The sequence below is a fragment of the Gracilinanus agilis genome, chromosome 4, assembly GCF_016433145.1.
Source record: "Gracilinanus agilis isolate LMUSP501 chromosome 4, AgileGrace, whole genome shotgun sequence".
Taxonomy (NCBI): Eukaryota; Metazoa; Chordata; class Mammalia; order Didelphimorphia; family Didelphidae; genus Gracilinanus; species Gracilinanus agilis.
The window spans coordinates 74,294,472-74,312,310 of NC_058133.1; the positions used below are offsets into that span (position 1 = coordinate 74,294,472).

The following is a 17,839-nucleotide window of genomic DNA, read 5'->3' on the forward strand; positions in this document are numbered from 1 at the left end:
ATTAAATGGATTCACAATTTCCCATTATAAGAGCCCCTGTTTTTGTTGAATTCTATGTGAGTTCAAGGTGCCATGTTCTGAGGTTGATAAATATATGTACTGGCTTAGTTTTGTTTATTTTGTAAAGAATATACTTTTCATACAGTGTGTTGGGTAAGTAAAATTTACACTAAACAAAATGTATCAATTGCGATGATATAACATCTAAAATATTGTAGCATACTTAGTGAAACTTATCAGCATAAACTTTGAGAATCACTGGTTTAACCAGGGGTATCAAACATGCAGCCTGTAGCATTCTTAAGTGTGCCTCGGATGAGATGAAATAGTTAACAAAATAGATAAAAATACAGTAAAACATACATAATACCATATTTTAAACTGTCAATCTATGCCCCACAGAGATCCTTATGTATAGTCTAATGGTCCCATTTCTTTTTGAGTTTGACACCAGTGGACCAGACCACTTGCAAAATGCTTTATTTACATGAGCCCTAGCCATCTAGATGGCTCACTATTTTCTGACCTGTTTGACAACCTTTCAGTGTCACAGAGACAGAAAAGCCCCTATTAATCAATCTCACATACTTAAGTTTGGGATTTGCTGCTCTCTCTATTTCTCACCTTCTCTCTATTTCTCTATTTAAGCATAAATAATACAAATTAGATTTTATTAACAACATAATTCTCAGTATCCCAGTGCCTTAAAGTCAATTAATTAACAAATTTATTTTACCAAATCTACTAATATTAGTCAATACAGGTATGCCCTGTTTCAAGATAAAAGGATATTAATGTGAACTTGAAAACATTATAGAATAATTACTCAACTTAGGAAAATACTGAAATCTTGAAAAACATTTTCAAGAAAATAAGAGAGCCAAATATCATCAGGAGCCTGGGTTTCAGTCCCAGCTCTGCCAAAAATAAGTTATATTGACATAGGGAAAGTAACTTAATCTCTCTAGGCTTTGGTTTCCTATCTTTAACAAGGGATTAAACTCAACAAATCTCTGGGGATCCTTCATGCTATAAAATGTTATGATGCTTTATTTACTAACTACAAGATGGCATCATTCACTTAACATTCCATTCCTTCACTGTGGTTGAGAAATGACATCAATGGGTTTTAAGACTATGCAAGTGAAGCTAGCAGAATAACTAGTAAGCTCTAGCAGGTTCTATCAAGTTGGAAAGGATCTTAGCATGGCTCAGTAGCAAATTATAAAGTAAGCCTGTTATCTTTGGACCAGACTACATTTGGAAAGGTTCATCACTAGAAAGAAGGTTGACCACCTGGTGATAAAACATTTTAGTCACAGCAACTTGTTATTAACCTTTTATTGAGGCCTAAGAGTATATACTACATATACACTAACTTATATATAGTAGCACATACCTCCCTTTTTCATAAAATAAAGAGATCTCTGAAATATTACAAAATTCATTTAACTTACTGAAAGACTATGTTAGGCCATATTTTACTGAGGTCAAGCTGCCACAATTTAAAATCACTTCATAAACACAAACTTTACAATTGATGATTTTTTTAAATCAATTTTTCTTTCTAATAAGTAACAGACCCTGTAACCAAAGAAGTAAAAAAGGATATTTTATCATTCATCAGAGCATTAACCTTAAGTATGTAGTAGTTAAGTTTAGTAATTAAGTAGAATTGTCTACAAGGCTATCTAAAAGCCCATGGGAAAACAAATTATATGCTGAAAAAAAACAATAAATAAAATATATCAAATAGAAGCTGCCTATATTTGCTAAATAGTAAAGATGTTTAATTTTAGCTCATCTAATATTTCAAGATATTAATGGCTTTCATCTACATGACGCTTGGCATTTAGAATATGCTTTTGCACATGTTTGAGGCTTACAATACTCTTACTAATAGGAAGCAGGTAGTATAAGTGTTATGCTCATTCAGGAGAAGAAAACTGAGTCTCAGTGGTTAAGTATGACTCCAAAAACACACAACCATTAAATGGAAGAGCCAGAATCCAAACCTAGATCTTCTATGGCTAAGATTTGTTTCTACCAGACCAGTCTGCCTCTTAGCTCACAGAAGGTGTTTACTGGCATGTCTTACCTTCCCATCTGTGGTGGTATTGATCCTGTAGTGGTATACACGTCCCTCGTACCTAAGTGAGATGGATAACTGCCCTGGGCTGCTCTCACTTTCCCGAACAAGGAAACTGCCGTTGATAAGACTGCTAAGCAGATATTCTGCTGCACTTCGGGACACTGGCCCATGGTACCAGGAATGCTTCTCCAGGCTGTTCACTGGGGTGATGTAGTTGCTTGGTACCCACCCCTGCCCATTCTTAGAGCGTACCTCACTCCACTCACCATTCTGGTTGTAACCTAGCACTCGTAGCTTCTCACCTAGGCAGAGATTAGAAACAAAAAAAAAAAAGAAAAAAAGAAAGAAAAAAAAAAGAATTTTAGGATGGCAGGCCAACCTTAGATACAAAACCAAAACCCATTAACAAAACATTCTGAGAAGAAAATATTATTTAGAAGTTTCTTAAAGTGCTAAATTAGAAATTTTAAAATGAAATTAAAATCTAGTGAAATCACAATCTGATTTATTAACAAATTATACACACCACAAAGGAAAAGGAACTAATGCATAAAAAATCTCAAAATGTAAAGACCACAACAGCTGAAAGCACAACACTCTGATATAATAATGAAAAAAAACAAAATTAGGTAGTAGGGCCAAAATGTGCAATTGAATGAAATGAGTGATCTTAATGGTCTTTTCATTACTTTGAAAGATCTATCTATGATTTCACTGGTTATTTTCTTCTTCCAATAATACAAATTCTAATTGCTATGATGAAAAAAATAGTTTGCCATTCTCTTCTGGTGAAGTAAGTCTCTCTATGCTTTGCTAGGCTATATATCACTAATGAGTCTGTTCTCTTACCAATATTTTTGGAGTTTAATAAGAGCTACAAGAAGATGGACTCTATTGGCAACACCTTGGAAGACTTTTAGTCTCTCTACAACAGAAAGAGGCATTAGAGTAGGACTTTGTGGTGGTTCTCATTTCTTTTTCAGCTAAATCCACAAGAAAATCCTTTTGAAATGTTTTCAACCACTGAAACACTTATTTTAGAGAATGAGATGGAATAGGAGTACAAAACTGATACTTCATCACAATACAATCTTAATTCCAATTGACAATTTTAATTATTTGTATCAGAATAGGGGGAAAAACTTTCTAATAATTAAATTTAGCCCAAAATTGGGAACCCATTAAAAACCTCACTGGATATGTTGTTTAAAGGTACCTCAGTCAGTTAAGGTTTGGATTAGATGTGTTCTGAGGTTTCTTCAAATTCTGACAATCTGTGATTCTGTTACCTAGAATTTAAATCATAGCACTAAGACAAGAAACCACTTTCTGGGCTTCGTTATATATTTTACAAATTATTTTCTTTGGACCATGGTGAGTTTTTGTACAAGTCCTCTGTAAGCAGGGTAAGATGATGGAGACATTACTAAAATGGCTGAATAAAAAACAAACAAGAAAATAGCCAAATGACTCAGTAGATAGAAAGCCAGGGCTAGAGACAGGAGGCTCTGGGTTTGAATCTAACCTCAGCCACTTCCTAGCTATGTGACCCTGGTTAAGCCACTTAACCTCAACTGTTTAGCCCTTAGAACCAATACATAGGTTTGATTCTAAGATGGAAGGTAAAGGTCTTAAAAAACAAACAAAAAAATCGCACTGCAGAATTGCTCATCAGCTGGGGGGTGGAGGGTGGCAGGAAGAACACAAATCATGTAAAGCATGGAAAAATACCCATAATTAATTAAGAAAAACATGCATTGCCTATTTTATAGGAGAAAATAAAGTCTGTTTTATTCAATAAAAACAACAGCAAACCCTGACTGTTGGGTATGTGGCATCAAGATAGGTAAATAAAACTCTTCTTCCCTGCACCCAAATAGATCAAGGAGACTTCACCAAATTCTAACAAGTGAATACTGAACTGTAAGGAGGAAGAGGATTCACTGATTCAGCATCTTTTCTAAAAACAATAAAAAATTAGAATTCTAAAGTTAAAACATATTTGTTGTTTGCTTATTTCTTACTTTTTTCCCCCTTTAAACCCTTACCTTCCATCCTAGAATCAATACTGAAGCCAAATTTGAACCTAGATCCTCTGGTCTGTAGGCCTTTATTTCTTACTTTTCAAGGAATATGGACCACTTATTTCTAGGCTTTGACAGTGAATTTTTTAAAAAATGAACTCGTTTTTTTAAATTTTGTTTTTTAAACCCTTAACTTCTGTGTATTGGCTCCTAGGTAGAAGTGGTAAGGGGGGGCAATGGGGGTCAAGTGACTTGCCCAGGGTCACACAGCTGGGAAGTGTCTGAGGCCGGATTTGAACCTAGGACCTCCCCCTGTCTTTAGGACCAACCCTCAATCCACTGAGCTACCCAGCTGCCCCCTGAACTCATTTTTGAAACCAAAACCCCAAGACAACAAGGACATCTTGCTACCAATTCTTATCGATACGTTTTTTTGGAGATTAACTTTTAGTAATATCTTTTTTTTAATCTCACCATAATTTCTCTTCGTTGTATCATTTCTCTACTCCTAGAAAGTCAGTTCATATAACAATTAATATGTTAAAAGAAAAAGAGACCAAAAAAAAAAATCACCAAAACCAATCAATTGAAAAGACTGAAAATATATGCAATGTACTATATCCACGTACACCCCATTTCTGCAAAGGAATGAGGCAGAGGTGCCTTCTTTTTGTCTTTTCTTTGAAGTTATGTGTTGCCATTATGCAACACTCATTTTTTATTGTTTTGTGGTTGTTCTTTCCATTCACATTGCTACAGTCATTATATATATTGTTGTTTCTTATTCTTATTACATATTGGGAACTCATTAAAGGTCTGATCCCTATTCTATTACATTTATGTGCCATAATTAGGTTATCCCTTTCCCAATAAATGGAAATCTACTGTGTTCTCAGTTCTTTGCTACCACAAAAAGTGCTGCTATAAACATTCTAGTGAATATAGGGATTTTCTTCTTATCAATAAACTCTTGCAGTATAAGACCAGTAACAAATTTTAGGTTAATGGACATGGACATTTTAGTCACTTTATTTGCACAAATTCCAAAGTGCTTTCCAAAGTGGTTGTACTAATTCACAGTTCCACCAATAATACACCTACATTTCTCTGAACCCTTCTAGATTACTTTGATTTGCATTTCTTCTATTAGTAATTTGAAGCATTTTCACATGGAAATTACTTTTGCAGTTATTTCATGTGGTTAATAATATCTCAAAATTATTCTTTTGATAACTGCTTGTTCAGGTCCTTTGACTACTTATCTACTGGGGAAGAGTTCTCAAACCAGGTACACTAATTCTGTCTATGCTATCTTACTTTTTCCAAATGCTTCTATCTCGTTTGATTAAGAATACCTCTCGGGGGCAGCTGGGTAGCTCAGTGGAGTGAGAGTCGGGCCTAGAGACAGGAGGTCCTGGGTTCAGGCCCAGCCTCAGCCACTTCCCGGCTGTGTGACCCTGGGCAGGTCACTTGACCCCCGTTGCCCACCCTTGCCAGTCTTCCATCTATGGGACAATACACCGAAGTACAAGGGTTTAAAAAAAAAATTAAAAAAAAAAAAAAAAAAAAAGAATACCTCTCTTACTCATTGTTGTAAGAATTATAGAATCTGTTTGTCCCCTAATTTTTTTAATGATAATGATCAAATCATTCCCCCATTGACAAATGGTCAAGGGATATGAATAGGCAGTTTTCTGATTAAGAAATCAAAACTATCAATCATCATATGAAAAAATGTTCTAAATCCCTCTTGATTAGAGAAATGCAGATCAAAACAACTCTGTGATACTACCTCACACCTAAACGAGCAGCCAACATGACAGGAAATGGAAATAAATATTGGAAGGAATGTGGCAAAGTTCTGACACTAATGCATTGCTGATGGAGTTGTGAAATGATCCACTATTCTGGAGGGCAATTTGCAATCATACCCAAAAGGCTTTAAAAGAATGCATATTCCTTTGATCCAGCCATACCACTACTGGGTTTATATCTCAAAGAGATTTTTTGAACAACTGGGCAAGGAACTGTTTGTACAAAAATATTTATAGTTGCGTTCTTTGGGGTAGCAAAAAATTGGAAAATGGAGGATGCCCTGGATTGGGGAATGGCTGAACAAATTGTAGTTTATGATGGTGATGGAATACTATTGTGCTATAAAGAATGATGAACTGCTTTATTTCTACAAGAACTAGAAAGACCTACATTAACCGATGTGCAGTGAAATGAACAGAACCAGAGAACACTATACACAGAGACTGTAACACTATGGGATGATCAAATGTGATTGACTTTGCTACTAATAGCAATGCAATGATCCAGGACAATTCTTGTGAATACTATCCATATCTAGAGAAAGAACCGTGGGAATAGAAATCCAGAAGAAAACATGCAATTTATTACTTGTTTATGTGGGTATGTGATTTTTGTTTTTAAAGGATTGTTCTTTTACAAAAATGAATAACATGGAAATGAGTTTGGGTAATAATGTGTGTATATAAATATAACCCAGTGGAATTGTTTGTCAATTCCAGGAGGTAGGAGGGATGAGGGGAGGAAAAAAACAGGAATCATGTAACCACTGATAAAATTTTAAAATTAAAAAAATAATAAATATAAGTTCCATTAAAAAAATACTATTTGTCTAGCAATTTGTTTAACTATATTGTAGAGAGCCATAAACAAACAATTTGATCTGTAATTCATATCAGATCCAACTATAACTGATGATTATAACCAATTTATAACTTCTTTCATTATTCAAAGCTTTCCTGTGTAATAAATCATGGTATCTTGAAGAGAAGGGGGATATGTTGGGAGCTATTAAGAGAAATTAGAATCTCAAGTGGTTATTTTTATCTGGATCCCCTCAAAAGATCAATACAGACCAGCAGAGCTGCATATTGGCTTTTCTCCCTATCAGGTTCGAGACGGAGTGGGCTATCTAAGATAAAAATCTGAGATTCCTCTTTTGATTCCTTTCATAATTCTCACCTTCCTTTAAAATGCATTATAGTCTTATTGAAAAAAGCTTTGGGCTCTCAGGAATCCAGGAGGAGGGGGGCTAACACTGTTCCCCTTTGACCAAGAATGCACTTGGCTGGTACTGCCAAGGTCAAACCCTTGGCAGGGCATTTTGCCCAGAATTAAAGTAAAATAATGAGGCTCAAAAAAATTGTTTAATACCATCAAGGCTGAGAACTTCAGGGGCTTTCCAACCTAAGGAGATGTCCCAGGCTCCACTTAAAGATAACACATATAGTTGTTGGTTTAGCATAGGTTTTTTTATCTACACCTGGAGGCTTCTAAGACTTTTGTTTTGTAGTAAAAATACTGCTCTCTGTAACTGTGGGAAACTTTCTTGGGCTTTTGGGGGAAAGGGATCTTTAATTTCCTTTATAATAAATTGGTGACTCCAGTATCCCTTGGAGCATTATGAGCTAACAAGCCGTGCTTCCAATCTGTTTCGTTCTTTACATCCGACGACCACCCTAGGCCACTCAGACAAGTCTCTGGTTATAGAGCAGGATCTCTATACTATATTTTTCCTTTTACTTTCCTGTTAGATTTATCCAAAATAAGAAAGGCACATTAAAGTCTCCATCTATTATTGTATACCTTCTTATAGTTCAGTTAATTACATGAAATCTTCCCATTGGGTCCATGCCCTCCTAACACTTCTTAATGTCAACTGGGCCTGGGAGCTCCGATTGGCCTTCTCCTGAGGAAGGATAATATGAAGGAAGATACAACATTCTCTCAAAGGTGGTGATCCCCATAAGTATCACAATTCTACAGATTATTTATACCCATTTAAAGTCCCCATTTCCTCTTATGGAATATCCCTCTCCCTCCATGGGGGTGTTCTTTAACCTACCAACAAATTTAGATTTCTCTCCTTTTCCTCCCGGCTCAGACCTTTTCCTCTGCCATCTAATTCATTTTCCTGTACCTTCTCTAAATCCTAAGAGACTACATTAGTCATTTTCCCATCATTTACTAATGCTTTGATTAAAGTACATCATACATTCCCCTGTATTTTCTTCCTCTGTTCTCTTTTATGAGCCTGCTCATTCTGCAATTTAATCCAACCAAAAAAAATTTTTATTCACCTACAGATAGAAAGTTGTGAAGCTTAATCTGTTATTCCACCTTGTCTCCTTTATATTTTCAGAAAGAAATTTCTTTATGGTATGTTATTTTGGTGTTTTTAACCTCAAAAATGTTTCCTCCTATTCCCCCCCCCCCCTTTTTTCCTGTATATTTATTTCACTGCTTGTGCCTGCCTTGGTTGCTGTTCTGGTTTACTTTTCATGTGATTTTGTTACCTGGGGCATTTGCAAAGCAAATAAATGACTTATAGCTCTTTTTTGTGGGGGTAGGGAGGTTCAAATAATTCTCTTATTGAAGTTCATCTTTTTTTTTTCCCATTAATGATTTGGCCTGAAGAGTATAGCACTCTGACTTGCACCTTAAGTTTCTTTGCTCTTTGGAATATATTATTCCATTCCCTTCTGAGGTTACTGGTGAGGAAAAATGTCCTGTTATATGAATTTCTTTTCCTTTGTATTTGAAGTTTTTTTTTCCTGGTCACATGCAGAATTGGTTGTTTGTTCAATTTAATCACAATGTGTCTTGAATTTGCAGCACAGGTTCTCCCAAAGATCTGTGGATTTTTTTCAACTGACAGTTTGTTTCTGTGGTTAGAAATTGTGGGCAGTTTTCTTGTATTATTGCAATGTGGTGTTCAAGTTTTGTTTTTTTTTATTTTGTCCTATTAGATGACCTATGATTATTACTTTTCTTTTTTCTGGTCAGTTTCCAATCAGTTTTTTTCTCTCATTTCTTTGAAGAAATTTGTCATTATGGATTCAAGTTTTTCTATTCTGCCAATTATATCATCTGTTTAGGCTACAAATTCTGCTTTCAAGAACCTTATTCACTCTTGAACAATTCAGGATGATCTCTATTGTGGTTCTCTTGGGAATCCACAGACTCTTTTGCCTCTAGAGGGACTAATTCATTTTCCTTTGATTTATGCTGGAGTCATGAAAACTACTCTTATCTGAGTTTCAAATCTGGTCTTAAATACTTACTAGCTATATAAAGCTGGATAAGTCACTTAACCCTGTTTTCCTTAGTTTCTCATCTGTGAAATGTGCTAGAGAAGAAAATGGTAAAGCACTCCAGTATCTTTACCAAGAAAACCACAAATGAGTTCAAAAACAAAGAGTTGGACATTTTTCTTCTTTTCCTCTTCTTTTATTAATATCAATATGTATTAATTGACATTAATAAAATGTTAATAACGATACTATGTAAATGTTGATTTATTTGTTTGTGCTTAAGGTTTTTAACCAAGTTTTCTTCCTCCTGAGATCTTTTGCAATGGTAATATTTTTCCTTATATTTCCCTATTATTCTCTTTCTGACTCCTTCCCCTTGATGGTAGCTTCCTCCACATATAAACCTGAAATTTGTTCCAGTCTCTGTATAGAAGTGAATTTGGGGGAGGGAGGAAAAGGTGACATGGACTGATCTATCCACAGGAGAATTCTAATCTAATCCCCTTTCCTCTTTCAAACCATGCAAAGCTCTACATATGAACAAACAGGTGCCCTCTCCCACTTCCCTGGTCCTTGGCTGAACACCATTACAGTGCATGTATTGCTATCCCAAGAGTATCCTTCCACTTGCCTATACCATTATTTCCTCTCCTCTATGAGGGGATACGGTGGTGCCAAAATTGAATTCTGTTGCTTGTTGTCTCAGAATTATGGAGTGAAGACAGGTATAGGGAGTGTGATGGCAGAGACTACCGCAGCATTAAGGGAACTGTTAAGTGGATCCTAGAATACAAGGCCACTGGTTCTTTTGTATATCCCTGACAGTTTTTTTTTTTTTTTTGGGGGGGGGGGGGGATTGTCCTAGGGAATGAGATATTGAGAGGCAGGGCCTCAGGATTAGTCTTCTTTGCTATAAATTCATTGGCTTACCTCATTAGAGTTCTTAGTATCCTAGCCAGGGGAACTCTTGTGCATAAATCTCATTTTGGAATTCTGAGATGTCATAGAGATCAGAGAAAATGTCCAGTCCTTCATCTTGTTAGTCAAACAGATTTTTTTAAATCAAAACGACCAATATTAAGGATAAAAGCCAAGCTTTCCCTAGTAATCAAAATTTTTGTGTTGGCCCCTGCTGAATTCACAAATATACCAAGAAAACATAAGATTCTAATTGAATACAATCTCTTACTTTTGTAGCTTAGATTAGAATATTAGTTACGGCACAAATATAGCAATTGTTGAAGGAGTTGTAGGAAGATGGGCATGCAAATATACATTTACCTGTGAATAAATTTAATCCTTTTGGGAAAGAATTTCAATCTATATCCCCTAAGACACTAAATTTTACATATCCTTTAAGCAACACTGTTAGTCACACACTCCAAGGAGATTAAAAGAGAGGGAAAGGTCCTACATGTACAAAAATATTTTTAGTAGTACTTTTGTCAAAGCAAGGCACTGGAAACAAAGTGGGTACCCATGAATTGGAGAATCCCTAAAGAAATTGTATATCAGCATTACTATGTTATATAATTGAGTACGAAGATTAAAGCAATTTGAGAAGACTTGTATGAACTGATGGAATGTGGGAGAACAATTTATACAATTACCAAAATAATATAATGGAAAACTTGAAAAGACTTTGGAATGTTAATCAGTGCAGTGATTGAATATGAAGATTGATAAGATTGATAAGACATGTCTCCTGCCTCCTGTCAGAGAGGGGCTAGATTAGAAGTGCAAAATAAGATACACATTTTTGGATATGGCTAACACATTAATTTGTTTTGCTTGATAATTTATTTATTAGTTGAGAAGAGTAAATTGCTAGAAAGTGAGAGGTGCAAGAAAACAAGCACTAATAAAACATTTTAAAATAGAAGAAAGCAAGAAGTTGTTCAGAAGGAAACACAAACTAGGTGTCTTTTGTTATTACTTTGCTAAATCATATCTAAATGAAATATATATTTTTAACTACCCGCATTCAATTTTATATACAATCCTCTCTTTTTGTATGATGGAATGTTCATTTTTATTGACACAAAAGTTGAGTTCATAATAAAAACAAAAAACTAAAATTAGAAGAAAAGATAATTAATATATAGGAAGGAACCAAAGAATTGTCTTTTGTCAGATGTTAAGAAAATGATTCAAAGAATTCCTTAGTAACAGCTGATTTCTTTTTTTACTAAGGGGTAATTCCATTACCATTTCTTCACATGTTAAATTATTTGACTATTTGAAAGCAAGCTAGTCCACTTCATATGGATATATATTTAAACATCATACTAGATAACTAATTTGATTCTGGAAAGTCAAGTCAAAATTATACAAAGCATACTTTATTTTTTTTAATAAAGTATAAAGCTCATACACAAAAGATACTTTTTAATGTTTATATTTTAAGAAATTCAGTTGAAATGTCAGAATTTACAACATTTTACTAAATGACAAAAATTATTCGGGAATTATTTAGTGTTACACATATATGTGTGTATGTGTAGTATAATATCTGCCCTGTGGTACATATGGAAAAAAATGGAAGTAGATATAGCACATGTATATGCAAGTTGTAAATATTCTTATCTATTGGTGGATATATGTTATATATGCTTTTTGATCACTTGTAACAATATGTATGAATATGCATAACAAAATTATTAGGGTATATCACAAAAGTACTTGCTTCAAACAAAAGCAAAGCAATTGCTATCAATTTTTTTTGTTTTGTTTTTAAACCTTTACCTTCGATCTTAGAAACAATACTGTGTATTAGTTCTAAAGCAGAAGAGTGGGAGGGACTAGGCAATGGGGGTCAAATGACTTGCCCAGGATCACACAGCTAGGAAGTGTCTGAGGCCAGATTTGAACCCAGGACCTTCCGTCTCTCAGCCTGGCTCTCAATACACTGAGCCACCCAGCTGCCCCCTTGCTATCAATGTTAAGTGAACCTATGAAGGAAAAAAATGCTTCCTTTGTGAATGTTCTTAATTTTTATATGCCTTTCAAATATCAAGTGTGTAAATGGCTTGCAGTATTCATTAGCGAAAATTAGGATGATAAATCAATTAGAAGCAATGCATCTGCAGAGCTGGATTCAAATACTGTCTCAGACACTAATAGATTCATAGAATTTAAGAATTTAAAGATCCTTTAAAAATCTAAGCTGATAGGCTGATATTGTCAAGTAGCTGAGGCATTCTACCATTCCCAGAGCCCAGAGAGACAAAAGCACTAAAAACACCAGGGCCTCTTCTGGGAGGATAATCAAAGATCTCTCATCTCTTTATCTTGTTCTGAATCCAGGAACATGAGACTCACACTGAGACACAGAAAAGGCTGCTGAGGACTATAGGAAGAAGAGCCATAAAATCTGGATCATTTATATGTATATTTTAGAACTTCAATAATTTCTTTTGGAAGAGATGGTGGGATCTCTGGCATGGACAAATGTCAACCACTGCAAAACTACAATCTCTAAGTACTGTATTGTCTGAAGAGGAAAAGAAGACTATCATATTTATGCTTGGCTCCTCAGGGGTGCATCCAGCCCTTGCCCCACAAAAGGACTTCTCAGGTGTATCATGAAGATTTTTTAATATTCCATTACTTTCTTGTACCACAATCAATAAACCTACTTGCTGGTTCTTGAACATGACAGCAATTCTATAGCTCTTGAGACTATACTTGCTCTGACTATCCTGTCTCTCTTGCCTGGGACACTCTCTTTTCCTCAGTTCTATATCCTGAATTCTTCTAAATCTCAGCTAAAATCCCAAATACCTCAAGAAATCTTTCCTTCTTCTCTTCATGCTAGTCGCTTCCCTCTGAGATGACTTCAAATTTATCTGGCATATATTTTGTATGTACAGTTATTTACACATTGTCTTTCCCATTAGAATATGAGTTCCTTGAGATCAGGGGCTGTCTTTCCCTTTCTTTATATCCCCAAGGCTTAGCAAAGTACCTGGAAAATAGCAGGCACTTAAAAAATGCTTTGTGGACTAACTGACCTTCAATACCTAGTTCACCTCCTTTGTTTTACAGATGAAGAAACCTGAAGCTAAAGAGTACAAAGAAAAGTCTCTCTTTTCCAACTCCAATGGCTCCAGAGTCAAAGGCCCTAGGTTCAAATCCCACCTGTGTGATTGAGCAAGTCACCCATTCTCCCCTGGACCTCAGTTTCTTCATCTGTAAAATGAAGGGATTTGAGTATATAACCTTGGCAGTCCCTTCAAGCTCTAGATCTCAGATTCTATGATCACAGTTTCACTCTCATAAGCTATGTAACCATGGACCAAAGTCACTAAACCTCTAAGCTTCAGGTAACTCCCTAAGATTTCTACTAGGTAGGATCTATTCTTGTGGAGGAACTCCTTCCACTGAGAGAATCACAGACACCTGGACATACTGATGAGTCATAAACACTTCTTCCTGTAGGGAACATGTAGGAACAAACTATCTGAGTAAGTGGGAATGTCCTACCCCAAAGCTGTCAAACTTTCGACCTATAAAACTCAAGAGTATGACTCTGGGCAAGTCACTTAACCCCCATTGCCTAGCCCTTACCACTCTTCTGCTTTAGAACCAATTCACAGTATTGATTCTAAGACGGAAGGTAAGGGTTTAAAAAAAACAACTCAAGAGTGAAGCCCAACCTGACTAAAATGTCATTTTGGACATGCTTAACAAAATAAATTTAAAAAATCATATAATATAGATGATTTTAACTTGTGGTTAAAAAATTGTGTCTTGTTATGTGACCCTAAGAGTTTCATTCTAATTGATTTTGACAACACAGTTAAAGTATCTCTATAATAATATAATATTCTATATAATTATCATCTGTTATGATAGATTTTATATCACATATTTATCACACATGATTATTAATAGTTAATATTTAATTTTAATAACTTAACTACATAGCTCTTACTTTGTGCCAGGCTTGTACTAAATGCTTTGTAATTATGTCATTTGATCCTCACGAAAACCCTAAGAGGTAAGTGCTATTATTATCATCCTCATTTTAGAGATGAGGAAATTGAAGCAGAGGTCTAATGATTTCCCCCCAAACCACATATAATCTGAGGCCAAATTTGAACTCAGATCTTCCTAACTCTAGGCCTCATATTCTATGCCACTGCCATGGATGGATATATTTTGTTTACTCATCCAGAATCTAGTAAGTGGTTTTTACTGCCAATCGGTGTGTCAGGAACTGTGAGAAAGGCTGGATAAAGAATAGTACTGACCTCTTATTTTACCAAGTCAAACAAACTACATTCCATTGTGAGAAAGTTCCACTGAATGAAAAGCCTTTCTTCCACTTTTCTCATCATTCTACCACCAAGTGATAAAGATGGACAGTATTTAGGCAACAAAATTCATATTCTCCTGATTAGGAATCAATAGGGATAGAAGCATATTAAGTCACAGTTTTCTTTATTTCTCTGAGGAAAGTGACATCAGCATATCATATTCAGAGACCATAATTCTGGTTTATTATTATTAATAATAACAAATAATAGGGTATTATGGGTCTATAGGCTAGAGTTTGACCTGTTTCAAATACTTCATTTACTCTTCAAATCACCAATGCCTGGTGACACAGGCAAAGTAAGTATTATCCTCTTTCTGTTGATAAGGAAGCTACTTCCAGTTAATTATGGCACAGCTGGGACTTTAGAACCCCATGAGAAACCTAGAAATAATGGAAGGTACACCAGGTAATTGAATCAGAGTTCTACCACCAATCAGCTATGTGATCTTAGGCAAGTTAAATAACCATTTCAGATTTTGGTTTCCTTATCTCTAAAATAAGGTGATTTCTAAGGTTCCTTTTTTTCTTAAGTACTAAAATTCTATGACTTACTATAGTTATTTTCTCCATGAAAATAAGAGGTGTGAAAACTACCCCCATAACTGTACCTTTGGTGATGCTGAGTGTGTTGTCACCACTTGCAACAAAATCATAAAGTGCAACAAAGAGATTGGGGTCACTTTCAGTGGCTCCAAGCAAATTCTCCTTGGAGCTCCACCTGATGGCTTCATTCAATGCCTGGGATTCAACATCACACCCATAGGGCCGGTGAAGGGCTTCTGAAAAGACACAAAAAAGAAAGATATTTACCTTAGAGGTAATGGTTAGAAATTAATGTGAATTTGTGCACGCAATTTCTGCCATTTCTGTGAACTGAGCAAGTCAGGGAAAAAGAATTCTGTGTCTTTACCAGTATTTAATAGGTAACCTATTAACATTTTAGGAATGTAGACTGCTTTTTGCAATGTGTATGTAATGCAGTGGCCATAGAAAAGAATGAAAATAAGGTTTCAGTTCTGTTTTCTATTCATCTTATATGGCTCATTTTAGCTACAAATCCAAGTTATGATTTAACAAAGTTAGAAAAGTTAAGTGACATGAAAAAGTTGCTACTTAAAATAAAACTGGAGCAATTCCAGAAAGGTACAGCAAAGAATCTTGTTAATCACAACCGATATTTTTTAAAGACTAAAGAATGGAATGGATGTGTGTACGTATGTGTATATGTGTATAAGCTGCTCCTTTCCCTGAAAACGTAAATTTCAGAAAAATTTGTAGAGAACTTTTAATAGAAAAAACAAAACCTTTTTTACCCAAATATGAGAATTCCTTTTAAAAAAACAATTTTTTATTTTCCCCCTATTACATGTAAAAATAATTTTTACATTCCTTTGTAAAGTTTTCAATTCCAAATTCCCTTCCTTCTTCTGATTCTCCCTCCCTGCCCTCTCCTGTTCCTGAGACAATAAGCAGAGAAATACTAAAAATATCTCTGTTATGAAGTACCCTGATTCAACAGAAGAAATTCATGATATTTCAACTCTGCTGTCATTCTTTATCAGTCAATCAAACAAGAATTTATTGAAAGCAAGGCACTTCAATGGGTAGTAGGGATGCAACTACAAAAAAAAAAAGATCTTGCCCTCAAGAAGTTTACGCGCCCTAATGCTCACAGAAAAAGAAATATAAAGGACATAAAAAGATAAAGCTATCTGGGCATGTGGCACAATAACTGAGAGAATTTGGAAAGGTTTCCTAAAGGAGGTTACAATTGAGCTGAGCCTTAAAGGAAGTTAGAATGAATGATCATTCACTGATTGTGTGCTAAATAAACACTGTTAAATGTTAAAGATCCAAATAGAAAAAGCTAGACAATTCCTGCTCTAAAAGAGCTCACATTCCTTGGGAGAGAGAGATTTCATAAAAGAAAATTCCACTGCAAAGTGAATGGAAACCCTCAGATTTGGGTGCTGTGTTGGAGCATATAGTGGGAAGATTACCTCAAAAAGACAGATAACAGTGATATGGGCCTGCAGGGTATAGAAAACAGGGCAGATGATAAGGCCTGATAGTCCTTCACCTCACCCAAAGGAACGAGCTAGTGACTCCCACATCATCTAAGCTTTGCAAACAATAAGGCGACCCAGAAGGTTCTAGATTGTTTTGTAGGAGAGGCTAGGAGAAAGGGGGTAAAGAAAGAAGGGGAAAAAAGGAAGGGCATATCCAATTGTGGCAGAGTTTCTCACCACCCCACCCTCCTCAATGGGTCTCAGTATTGATTCTAAGATGGAAAATAAAGTTTAAAAAAAAAAAAGGAAAAAGAAGGCAGTATATGTAAGAGATGATGAAAAGAGAAAACAGATAAGACTTGACAACTAGTTTTGGAAGTTAAGAGTAAATTAAAAACAAAGGTTGAGGATGACCTCTTCTGAGCTTGAGTGTCTAAGAATTGTTGTTTCCTTGACAGAAAAAGAGAAGCTAAAGCGAAGGATAAGATGAGGAAAGGTAATGAATTTGATTTTGAGTTGAGTTTGAGGTGCCTATAGAAAATCCAAGGAGAAAGAGTTTTTCATTTCCAAGAGCCTGCTAAATATCTATCTCAAAGGTAAAATGAGCACAGGATATATAGACGTGGAGGTCATTTTAACAGATATGATAGAAGAATTTATGGGATCTGATAGCATCTTGAGAAACAAGAGTAAAGGAGAAGATTGGAATGATGAGGTGATTTTAAATGAAATACAGTGATAGCCATGTGAGTAGAGAGAAGGGGACAGAGCTGTTGGAGAGGTAGGTCTGATAAGAGGTGGCAAATGACTGGATATGTGGGCAATGGAATACTATGGGAAAGTAAGATATAATGAATATGAGGAATTCAGAGCCACATCTTTACAAAAAGTGAAATAAGCAGAACCAAAAGAATAATTACAATAGCTATAACAATGTAAATGAACAAAAACAGCCAAAAGGAAATCAAAATGAGTGACTGAAGAACCAAAGCATCTTTGCTCTTAAGGCAGAGAAGTAGAGAATTTCTGCCTAGTACAGAATGTAGAATATATTATCAGAAGCAGTCATTCAGACCTTTTTGTTTCTTTTTCCTTGTCTCCAGAGAGGGACTGAAATGACTATGCTTGAAAAACAAAAGGCATCAATAAAATATTTGTCTTTGAAAAAAGAACCATGTAAAGCAGTACTGAGTCATGGAAAGAACATTAAGATTCAGAGTGAGAGAATATGAATTTTTAGCCTTCCTTTTTTTTTTTTTTTTAATCTATGTGATCTTAAGCAAGTTATTTAATCTCTCTACTTCTGTTCCCTCATCTATAAAATG

The 17,839-nt window shown here is 35.3% G+C and overlaps 1 protein-coding gene across 5 annotated transcripts in view; it reads right to left on the reverse strand.

Moving 5' to 3' along the window:
* Window positions 1-17,839, reverse strand: part of ABL2 (ABL proto-oncogene 2, non-receptor tyrosine kinase) — a 101,537-nt gene that overhangs the window by 12,547 nt on the left and 71,151 nt on the right. For all 5 annotated transcript variants that reach the window (XM_044677048.1, XM_044677046.1, XM_044677047.1 and 2 more), the window contains 2 exons: window positions 15,114-15,284; window positions 2,099-2,394 (listed from right to left, as the gene is read on the reverse strand). In XM_044677048.1, the coding sequence (XP_044532983.1) occupies window positions 2,099-2,394; window positions 15,114-15,284 (467 nt within the window). The remainder of the gene's footprint in view (window positions 1-2,098; window positions 2,395-15,113; window positions 15,285-17,839) is intronic.